A 12,463-nucleotide genomic window follows, 5' to 3' on the forward strand; every position below is an offset into this window, starting at 1 on the left:
TACTTCGGTCAAACGCGAACGCGTGATGCAGTTCTCGTCATCAGCAGAGTGCTCGAGCACTGAATGCACACAGCCCGATTTTTCTAACCGCGCTTCTTTGAACGTGTAGAATGTGCATGCGCCTGGAATTATGTGCACTAATTTGTGGGTCCAAAAGGTGGCAAAACTCACATTTGAGCCGTTGTTGTCACGAAGATGTGCTAGAAGAAGATGTAATCGCCGGTTAACAACAGGAGATGAAGGTAAAAACGTCAAAAGTGGATGTGCACGTCAAGAATGTGTGTGTGAGTAGGTCTGGAGATACCTGTAATTGTATAACTCGAGTCTGAATGACAACAAAGACATCTTTATAGGTCTAAACTCCTGAAGGGAAATGGTTCGATGTCTTATACAGTCGTAGCATGCATGCACCAACCGCCTGTGTATGCGCGCACCGTGAAATGGGATATATTTTGACAGGCTCACTTTCGACTGTACGTCAGAATCGAAGTATACTTTGGGCTTAAGTCCACATCTACACTAATTAGGTTTAATCTGAATTATTATTAATATTTTATATATATATATATATATATATATATATATATATATATATATATATATATATATATATATATATATATATAATAAAATAATTTCAAGCTTCGTGTTGGGGTCCTGATCACCCTGACGGGGTTAATATGGCGATAATGACTGGCTGACTATACATTATCCCTTATATATTTGCTTAGTTGACATGAAATAGTTTTGGGAAGATAACATGTCCTGCAGTGTGCCATTCTATACTGTCAAACTTGTCTCTTAGAATAAATGTTACTATAACTACATTATTGCAAACTGACTTTTACATGTCTCGTTCTACCTTTTGTCACAATTTTTCTGGTGAAATGAACACTAGAGGCACTACAACAACTGTGCGTTTTATTCACTTTCACAAAAATCACGACAACAACAGCTGATTATGGCTTTATAAACACTTATTTTTTGCACTATTACTCACACTGCTATGTTCTGATATCAAAACACTTTTACTATAATGCATCATATGAAAAACAAATATGCTTGATTTGCAGACTCACCTACACTTACAAAATTATTCAAATGTAATTAGCTTCCACGTCACCTGATAGAGTGTTGGGCTTTGGACCCGGAAGTACACATTTCGAGACAAGCCAAACGCGCAAGCTGACACGTGAGACAAGAGTGTCATAGAAGTGACACAAGATGACATGGTTGCTTCAGAAAATGTGCTTTTCATTTCGAATTTTGTTTTTGGACATTATCGGTTAGGTTTAGGCGTTGGTTTAGGGTAAGGATGTCTACCATTTTTGTGTCTACATCTCATTCAATTTTGTGTCTACCTTTCATTTTATTTTAGATCACCATTGGTAATATTCACCTTAAAAACCTCGTCTGATTACGACACCATTTCACTCACTTATGGCGCCCCCCGATGGACATTTCAATGGGAAACTGCAGCCAAACTTGTAATGAAGCACGTTTTACTGATTTAATTTTGCTAAATGTTGCCACAATCACAATAATCATGAGACCAGGCTGTATACTGTACTAAAACTACTATAAACAGCATTTTTCTAATTCCATTTGAATTACTGTGCATGCATTTTTCATGCCCTTATATTAATTGTGAGACTTTGTTATATTTATACCTTTAAAAAAATAATTCATTTTAAAATTAAAAAGTGAAGGCAAAGAGATGATCTAGAATGGTGAAAAAAAGCACCTAAAATATATACCTTGAGTAAAATCTTGTAAATTCCATACAAAATGTGACATAATTTGATGCGATTGTTTTACGTCAAATATTTTCATTTTAATCATGTTCAATCTGAATAAAAAGATAATGTAAGCTGTTAACTATAATTTTAAATGAACATCAAACTATTGAATGTGATAATAATTAGTATACTAGGCCTAGAATAGGATTTTAAGAAATATATCCAATGTTAAAAATAAAAAATAGAGGAATTCATAACGGGGGCATTTTTTGCCTGCACATTTTCAATTTTGGGGGGCATTTTTCCCTTTAGCCTTTATTAATTTGCATTACATCTTTAATGCAGTTATACTTTATGCATTATAGCTTTAATAAAGTTCAAATAATAAGGAAGCAGGTCATGTAAATAATTACAAACTCTGAAACTGGTATTTCTCTGTGCAGTCAGCGCCTCTTCTATGAGTTGCGCGAAGTGTCCCGATCTAAGGGGGAGAAATTGAAACTGCACCCGGCTGATGCACACTCTGGCGCAGGGACGCTAGTCCCTTGAGCGCACACATGGTGCAGCTAGATTATAATGTGATGGCTCATGACTTATTGAATTATAATATATGTGTCACTGTGTATTTCTTATCGTGAAGGAAATTGGCAATACGCAGCTTTATTAATAAGATAAAATAAAATCGTATTAAATAGATTAGAAAAATAGATTTTTTTTTTTTTTTTTTTTTTTTGTGAGTTAAAGATGGATTGAAGTGAACAAAAATGTGAGAGAGGGTAGTCTTAGCCCTATTATACATTGCAACAAAATACATTTTTGATTTATTTTTGTTTTGGCTTGTTTTCCAATATAAATATCTAAAACTCCTTTAAAACAACGTACATTTACTTTAGCAGCAATACTGCAGAATAAAAAAAATTTTTTATCTGAGAATTTTGAATATAATATTAAAAATACAACTATTTAAAAATATCTAAAAAATCCTTTAAAAAAAGATGCATTCACCTGAGAAGCAGCATATAAAATATTTAGACTTGCTTTTAGAGAATAGATCTTGAATATAAGTATATTTTGTCTTTACTGCACTCGCAGAAGTATAACCAAGTGAAAAATACACTTATATTTAAGAAACATTCTCTTAAAGCAGTTTAAATATGTTATATGTTGCTTCTCCATAAATGTATCTTGTTTTAAGGATTTTTAAACCATTTTAAATGGAAAACAAGACAAAATCACTTGATATCTATGGGATTTTAAACTTAATAAAAAGTATTTTTTTTCCTTTAATTCAGTGAATGTCATTTAGAGGTATTTTTAAAAGATGATTTTGTCCTCTTTATTGTCTGGGCACAAGCTGAATAGTCAGTTAAGAGCTAATGATTAATAGTTTAAATAATCGCCTGAATAGTCAAATAATCATTCTAATAATCGTTAGATTAGTCAATTATCAAAATAATCGTTAGTTGCAGCCCTACAGCACAGATTGACCCATGCACTGGATGAATTGTGTCTTCACATAGACATTAGTGTCTGTTTTTACCAGCCGTGGCCCGTCCATTTTAGGTCTAGGCCTTCAGTGCGATTCATGCCATTAAGAAAACACAGTTTCACAATGAATAAGAAACCGTATGCCTATCATACATTATGTGGCAGTCAACTAATAATACCAATTGAAATTTTAAAAACACTTCCACGCAAGAAAGCCAGAACCAAGGAGGTCTAATACCAAGAAAACGCTTTCTAATAATATTTGTGATTTAAATTTTGTTTGCAATAAATTTTGTTTCATCAGGGTACACGGTTACTTTTCAACACTTGATCCGACACTGAATGCTCAAGCAGCCTAATTTACACTTAGAAAACTCCTGATGTTGTTATAATAATGCAAAAAGCACTTACCAATTTGCTTGAAGAGAAAGTCAGCCCTCCTTTCCTGTTTAATTAATCAATCGCACGATCATGCAGAACATCTTAGGTTTTTAAATCCATCAGGATCTCTTCCTCAACGGCAATACCAGCAGTGATGACTCGTCAGCAAGATCTCGCGCTATTTGCTTTCAAATTACGTACATCTCTTAAAGCATGATTGTGTCACTCAAGGCCAGCTAGAAGGCCTGGACTGGGACACATCCTAAAGACCACACCCACATGAACAAATAAAGCAGTCTGATTGGCTGATGAATCTGACAATCTGACTTAAGATTTCTATTCACTTTTGAGGGATTCTGTGGAAATTCTGAAGGCCTGACGGGGTGGAGCTTAAACTCACACGTGCTGCTTCAGCTAAGGAGCATGGCTTCGGGCATGCGGTTTGTGAAACAGTTGTCACACTTATAAGCATCGAGGAATAAATTCTGATTGGATACATTTTTTGTTTTTTGCTATTCGTTTGTAGATTAATTAGGAGTGGAAAGCGATTAAAAATACATAGGTCTCAGTATAGTAGGCAGTTTCACAAGAGCAGTGAGGCTTTTGTACTGTACAGACATAGTGCTCCACTATTGGCTAATCTGAGAAATGTCGAGAATTTTATTGTCTTACTGGCCTTTAATTCTCCATGTTCTTCTCTTTCAGATGCCTTATTAAATGGCTGGAAGTGAGGAAGGTATGCCCGCTATGCAACATGCCCGTCTTGCAGCTGGCGCAGCAGCAAAGCATGCCCGAGCCTGTGCTGCCCATGCAGCAGCATCTGCCAGGGGTGGAAAACCTAGTGTAGCACCTCCTGCTTCTCCTAAAGATGCGACCACCACTACCTTCACACTCCCTATCCAAGGTACACGCTCAAATCCAAGGACATGCCGAAGATTTGTGCCCAGATCCATCGTGACCAGTGACCCGCCTGAATTCATGTTCTGCCATGGTGACTTTACAAAAGATTCGTTTAAATTACAATAACAGACGAATTACACAATCTCTCCTACTTGGTTTTAGCTTTTTTCATTTTTTCCAATGGGTTAATGAAGAAGTGAATTTACATGGCCAAGCCATGTATAAAGTAACCGTTCCACACCAAAGCACTTTTTAGAGGGACACCTGTGAGAGGCAAAAAAGCCAAGGACTACAAGATGACAAAATGCATTAACCACCCCACACACACACACACACACACATTTTTTTTAACTAAAGCAAACTCAAGCCAAGTTGCTTGTGATGGTAGTGAGATTTTATTTTGTATTTTATAATTTCAACCTTTTTTAAGTTGATGTACACACAGCCACAGAGCAAACCAGTGGTTTTATTTTAATTCGAGAGGGTAACGTTTATACTGTATATTAAAGGGACAACAGCTTTCCATTGTGTATATGTTTGATTGCGTGAGTGTTTGTGTACTGATGGTCAGGAGAAAGAAACGTAGTTTCACACATGAACAAAATAGATCCCTAAAAACACAACAGATCGTATTAGTAACCTTTGCAAATGTTGACTTTTAACACTGATCTTGGACAGTGTGTTAAGGTGTGAATTTAAGAGAAAAGAGAGTGTCTGTAGGGCTATATTGGTAGATACGGTTCACTGTGAACTTTAAGCTGGTGGCCAAAACAAATGTGAATGCAGAGTTTGTATTAGTAAGGAAATTTACAGCAGTATCTGACCTGTGTTCTATGGAAGTCTTTCAGTTTGAACTGCTTTTAACTGAGAGCTTGATGACAACACAGAAACACACACACACACACACACACACACACACACTTTTGGTACCTTTTGGTCTAAGGCTGTATTGTCACAGATATACATTTACAGCTAACTTACTGATCACAATTCAAAAATGGCATTTTCTTCCATGGAATAGTGACACTATGCCAAGAAAATCTTGCGTGTGTGTGTGTGTGTGTGTGTATGTGTGTGTTTACAGACACTGGCTCTCTTACTGTAGCACAGCATATCGTTCGGAGTAGATTAGTAAGTATACTTGGCATAAAGCCCCAGATCGGTCTTGTAAATCGAGTATTAATAAATCAAAATGCTGCTCTACCGAAGCAAATCAAACTAGACACCCTACAGAAACAAAATCCATTCTGACTGAAGTCATTGGGACAGCAGAATACTCTCAGTATTGACCTGGTTTGTAGACACTCTAGTCTAGTATCATTCCAGAATCTTTAGCAGTGAATCAGTCCTGTGCTTTTTACACATAGACATAAAGAATCCCCAGCCATTAAGATCAATGACATCCCTCATACATTGGAGCTTGCTTTATTCTCTATAATACAATGGAAGCTCTGGCTCTTTCCCCATTCTCTGCTCTATAGTAATGTCTTCATTCAGAGCCAATGCCCCCAGCCTCCAGGGGTGTTATGGCAACCTGAAAGGAAAAATGTTAGTGTATTGGATTGGTGGTAAGGGATTGTCCAAAACAATGGTCATAAAACATAAGTGGGTCATAAATGATGACCAGCAATGAACAGCCCCATTATTTTGTTGCAAAGTAGAATTCTCAGGCACAAGTAATATTTTAAATGAATCCAAGCTAAGTGCTGTCAGGTCATAGGTTGAATGGTGTACTCATTGCCAAGCAAACTGCCCACCAAGTTCTACAATATATCTTTGTGTTTTTTGGGTATTTTTTTATTATTGTTTTATTTATTTTTTTTGCATATGCTGCGTGTATGAAAAAATGAATGAGATTTTTAGTTTTTATTTTGGCTTTTTTCCCTTTGTGCTTTGCTTTGGTACATTGTCATTGTCTTACTAAAGTGTAAAACACTCCTTCAGAAATGTAATTCCTTATCCTGGACAAATATTGTTAAATTTGAGTCCTAAATTAGGACTTCTTTATCTCTTTGTGTTTTTTTTGTTTGTTTATTTTTTTAACACAGCAGGTCTTAAAGGTGTACAAAGAGTCACTCTGATAATGAATGTATGCAAATAGAGAGCTGTGGTTTGACTGTGTCATTATAATGTGAAAGTTGTTGATTGTGTCTAAAATTAAGAGTTACATCACTGCACTTTTCATAATCTTCTGTTTTGGTGGTATTGGAGCCTCACCATTGCGACAACTGAAATTGAAATATTTCAATAGTATTATCTAACAGCACTAATGTAGTAATATGAGTATTCAGTAATAAAGACAAAAAGAAAGGCTTTGTGGCAATGTTTAAAAAATAAAAATAAATGCCACAACCTTAAGTTTAAAAGCATATCTAGAGATCAGGAAGGTGTATTCAGTAAAATGGGGTGAATACAGGTAAAGTGGGACAACTGTTGAAGTGGGACACATAAGCTTAATCATCTATCATTATGTGTATATTCTTTCATTACTAAAAAATTGTCCATTTGGATCATACTGTATTTGAAAAACAATGCCTATGACAAATTATCAGTAAGTGTCCCACTTTACCTGCATTCACCCCTGAATGTGTTTATAACCAACTAAGTAGCCCTCCAGTAAGATGGAAATGTTAAGTGATAGGCTAAAGCATATCTTTACTTAACATATTCAAACTAATGTTTTCTACTGATCATTACTGAGAATGCCATATCTGGATAACCAGATTTTATTTTGGAAAAGCAAAGTTAGGATTTATGGCTCTCATTTAAGTTAATTGTGTCCTGTTTGTCTTTTAACAGGCTTTGTAATATGGAACAGTCATCATTTTTTTATAGAATGATTTCTGAAATAATATGTTTTATTATTAAAACTGAACTGCCAATTTATTAGCTGTCATTGCCACCATGAAAATGCCACGTGCTTCTTCACCTGGTCCAGTTTGACCTTCTTGACCTCACCACTCTTTCTCCTCATGCTGAGATCACTTATATTGCCCCACCCCTCACCATTCACATCATTGTGACCTCACACTTGTAAACATACATGAGCCCCACCCTTCTCAACCCAGTCTTGTTTTAACACTGCTAATGTTTGTGGATCTCACAAACATGTTTGTAAAAGTAAGAATTCTGCAGCAGAATTATTTCTGTACAGTATTTGTAAACTATATTTTTGTATATTTAATCAACATTTTGAAGAAAAAATTAAAATGCAAAGATGCTTTTTTTGTGCTAATTTTGTGTTATATTCATTAAAATATGTTGCATGTAACTGACTTGAATTGTAAATAAAGTTGCCATGTTTTTGAAATAAACCATATCTCTTTTGTCTTTCTTAACATATGCTTTCTTGCTTTTTTTGTCTTTCTTGCTTCGAAGATCATCACTGAAGCATTGCATTCAATATACTTTTGCCACCTTTCTCGTGGTAATTGTGCACAAAAATAAATCATTTAAAATGTCTAAAAGACAAATATTCCACAAAAATTCTTGTGTTGTGTTTTAGGTCTCAGCACTGTATGAAGGCCAGTTGTCTCTAGGAGGCAATGGGACCTCACTGTGGCCTTAGTATGGCTGCAGGCATAAAGCCAACAAACCCTTTAGACCCTTTTATCTACCCATGCTCACACCTCACATAAGGTCACAGATCCTTCAACCAAAACAGCTTGGCTTCCTATCATTCTTTACTCTTCTGATTTCTCTAGTAAATGCTGAGTTATATAATATGCATTGGTCTCTCAACAAAACAATGCTGATATTTGGGCTAAGGTGAATGCATCTATAAAACACAGTCTTCCATGGCGCTCTCTGCAATGCAGAAATGTAGAAGAGGGTCACTGAGTATATGCAAGCAGCAAACATCTGGTCATATTCTGCATACTCAAGATTTATGTACTTTGCATGTTCAGTCAGGTTGAAATTAATAGGGCAATACAAATATACTGTAGCTACCAAGAGAATTCACAATTGATGAACCAGCTCCATCTGATGCTGGTCTGATATTCAATAGAAACAAACTGAAAAGCCTAACTATATGTAATCTATTCAGAGCCATCATTGTTTTTGTTTTGTTTTTTGTAAACTTTTCCTGAGTTTTGAATATGAATGTACTTAAATGTTATTAAAAAAACAACTTTCTACATTAAATGTGTTAGCATATGGTGAGGGGGGACAGTATGTCCACATTTTGAGCTTCAGTTAGCATATTAGCTTACAACAAACTGGGACTAGCGAACTAGCTAGTCTGGTTGTTGAAGAGAATTTGGTATAGTTAAACTTACATATTTAGCAAAAATGTTATTCTAATCACTTCTGGCATATTTTATGCCGACAGGTTTAACATGTTAAGCTTGGGCAGAGCAAGCAAACCTATGGAAAATCTGTCAGTAGGAAAGCTACTCACTCACCTCAGGGGCCGGCTGCACCAGCTATACATAAGTTTCAACTTAGCCTAGTTGTGGCATAAATGGGCACTAAGTCACAATTTACGCACTACTAAATATTTGAGCGTTGCACCATTAAACTTAGGTAGGACGTAATCTTACATATAAACTCAGTATTTACGGAAGACTCCGACCAGAAGTAACTGATGGAATAAAAAAGCAGACTAACTTAATGACATCAATGTGCTCATGTTTTGGTTGACTAGCTTCAGTCCTTTCGACATATCCTATATGATGATGTTGGCATTTACACTCATTTATATTTACAGGAGAAACCGATGAAACCGATCTAACGGTGCACTTTCCTGTGTACTCTGCCCAGTGTCAAGTTTTAACATATACAAAATAGATAATAAAATGAATAAATATCTGTTGTATTAGTACTTATTTATTTATTTATCCCCTTGTCATTTTAGATACAGTTATTAAATATTGTTATTTACATAGGCTAAATATACCATTAATTAAATCTCGTTTTATTATGTATCGTATTTCAATGGGGATATAATTTATTACAGCTGACAGTTACATGAGTAAACAAGGTTTGAACATCAACTGTAACGAGATAAAACTGAAATTCACAGCTTTTTAACACTTCTGTGTACAAATTTGAAGGCTGTTTATTGGATCAGTACAAGTAAACGTCATATTATGCGACTATGCAGTACTTTACGGAGAGCTTACGACCTACTAGATAAGCCTTGCCTTAATAACAGCTGGTGCAACCGAATTAAGCACTGACTGTTACAAACGAACTAGTAGTTACTAAGCCCTTAGTGTGAACTTTACGTCCTAACTTACGTGAGAATTTACGCACAGCTGGTGCAACCCTACACAGTTGAATTTCCCGCCACTGAAGAGAGAAAAAAACTGCATTGTGATATCACTAGAGTGTATGGCCTTTTCTTAAAGGGGCGGATTCCCCAATATGAAAGGTTGGACAATCATTTAATTTCATTATAATTTAATAATTTAATATTATTATTAATATATAATTTGTTAGTATTTAACCAAACAATGTCCTTTAATGTGTTAATATCACAATAAGAATGAAAATTATACAAATAAAAGCTGAGAATATAGAATATAAAAGAATATAATGTCAAACATGTGTCATCTGGGATAATGGATGACATTATGGGCTAACAGAAAAAAAAACCTGTTATCCTATATGACAAAATTGTTATCCGGTATGACAAAACTCAGTTTGAACCTTAATCAGGCAGTTGTTGTGGCTACCTATAGAAATCTGCAACCTTGACCTTCAACTTCCAAGTATGTAAATTAATATCAAATAAACACATTTGCATAAAATGTACATTATATATGTTTTTTTTTTTTTTTTTTTTTTTAGCATTATCCCAAATGACACAGGATTTTACTACATAGTGTACCAGTGAGCGAAAAAGGGTAAATTAAACACATTTTAAGAGATACTTACTAACCTTTCACCATTGTTTGGGGGTCCTTCAGGGTCTTCCTGATTGTGCAACATCCTGTCTGATAAGGTGTCAAAATAAAATGCCCCATAAAATTGCTCCAGATTGCTTGTTATCCCAACATTGGCTGACTGTCAGTTTTGGGACAGAATGCTCCAAAGCATAGCAAACAACTGGATGACATATTTTTTTTTTTAATATTTAAATATATTGTTGGCAACACTCATACAATAATGCCTGTGGCAGGGATTTTAGTTTTTATTTGATTTTTAACACTTTTTGTAGCTTTTTTGCATTTCACCATGAGGTCTGGACAGTTATCCGGTATGACATTGTGTGACTATAATGTCTAATAATTCTTAAACTTTGTAAAACCCTCATTATATGTTCATATTATTTGGTAAAAAGTTTTTTTTATAAACAGTTTCCTTATTTTTACTCCATAAAGGGGTTTGGTCATCAAAATTGCACATTACGTCATTGGTCCATATATTGCTGTTTTACTAAAATAAGCATTCATACTAAACTAGAATTAAATGACAATGATCATATTTAAAAAATAATGGCAATGACAACTTCAAAAAGTGTCCCACTTTACCTGTATTCACTTTATATCTTTTGCTCCTGGCTGGGTACATCTATATCTTTTGCTCTAGCTGCCTTTATATTTACATGATTTTTAACCAAAACAAACTAATTTTACCATTCCAGGTCAGAGAAACTGTATTAAAGTTAAATAACTTTTTTCCATTAAATGAATAGTTCACCCAAAAATGAAAGATTGCTGATAATTTATTTCACCCTCAGGCCATCCAAGATATATCTTTTAGGATTTCATTTCAGGCCTCCTCCTCTAAACAATGCAAGTGAATGTCCTCCATTTTTTGACAGCCCAAAATGAATATTTAGGGTGCATCAGAATAATCCACACGACTCCAGTCGACAAATAAAGTTCTTCTGAATGCAAACAATTGATTATTTTGAGAAACAAATCAATACTTATATACTTTTTAACTACAAATGTTCACTTCTGTACATCTCTGTGACGTGCGCTCATGAGAGGGATTACGTAAGCTCGTTGGTAAAGTCACGCGTCACGTGGGAGGTGTCAGGAAGCGCGTCATTATTTACAATATAAACTTGCACAGAGCACAGACCAGGCGCCGTTCACAAACCAAAACAGTCCAAAACAATTTCAAAACAATATAAAATAAAAATAAAAAATCATTTCCAAATAATAATAATAAAAAAAACAATGTAAACAATGACGCGCTTCCTGTCTCCTCCTCAACGTGACGTGTCACCTTACCAGCAAGTTTACGTCATCCCTCTCATGAGCACACGTCACAGAGATGTACGGAAGCAAACATTTGTAGTTAAAAAGTATATAAGTATTGTTTTGTTTCTCAAAATAATCAATCGTTTGCATTCAGAAGAACTTGCTTCGTGTGGATTATTTTGATGCACCCTAAATATGCATTTTGGACCGTCAAAAAATGGAGTACATTCACTTGCATTATTTAGAGGAGGAGGCTTGAAATGAAATCCTAAAAGTCTTAAATTCTGTTTTGAGGAAGAAAGAAACTCAGATACGTCTTGGATGGCCTGAGGGTGAGTCATTTTTTGGGGAACTATTCCTTTAAAGTAGGCCTTTAGCCCCATTAAACCTTACACTGAAATGTATTTTGTTAGCAGAAGCTTTCTAATCAAAACGACATGCTAAGCTAGCCCATAGGTTTGGAATAAGCTGAAACCCTAACTAGAAGTTCCACAGAAGTGGTTAGTTCAGGATAGATGTGGTTGTATGGCTTTCGCTTTTAGGTGGGAAATATGACAAAAAGGGATAGGCCACAAGAAGCATGTCATGTTGCAACCCGTTCTCACTCCTGAAGCGTCAAATACTGCCGCTTGTGCAACAGCCCAGCGTGTCAACAGGTGGACGCCAAAAGCACCCTTTGGAGTCAGCTTCCGACACATCCAGCAAGTGCATTGCTTTCAGTGACAAAAGTTCAGCATCAAAGACTGACGCGAAAGGAATCAGATTTTTATCATTGTCAAATTATTTTTCATTCTG

The 12,463-nt window shown here is 35.4% G+C and overlaps 1 protein-coding gene across 2 annotated transcripts in view; it reads left to right on the forward strand.

Moving 5' to 3' along the window:
• The window catches only part of LOC127444611 (RING finger protein 24-like), a 67,352-nt gene extending 59,544 nt beyond the window's left edge, over positions 1–7,808 (forward strand). For both annotated transcript variants that reach the window (XM_051704077.1, XM_051704078.1), the window contains one exon: positions 4,314–7,808. In XM_051704077.1, coding sequence (XP_051560037.1) covers positions 4,314–4,455 — 142 coding nt within the window. In that variant the 3' untranslated portion in view covers positions 4,456–7,808. The remainder of the gene's footprint in view (positions 1–4,313) is intronic.
• The last annotated feature ends 4,655 nt before the right edge of the window (positions 7,809–12,463 follow it).

The sequence above is a fragment of the Myxocyprinus asiaticus genome, chromosome 8 (assembly GCF_019703515.2).
Source record: "Myxocyprinus asiaticus isolate MX2 ecotype Aquarium Trade chromosome 8, UBuf_Myxa_2, whole genome shotgun sequence".
Taxonomy (NCBI): domain Eukaryota; kingdom Metazoa; phylum Chordata; class Actinopteri; order Cypriniformes; family Catostomidae; genus Myxocyprinus; species Myxocyprinus asiaticus.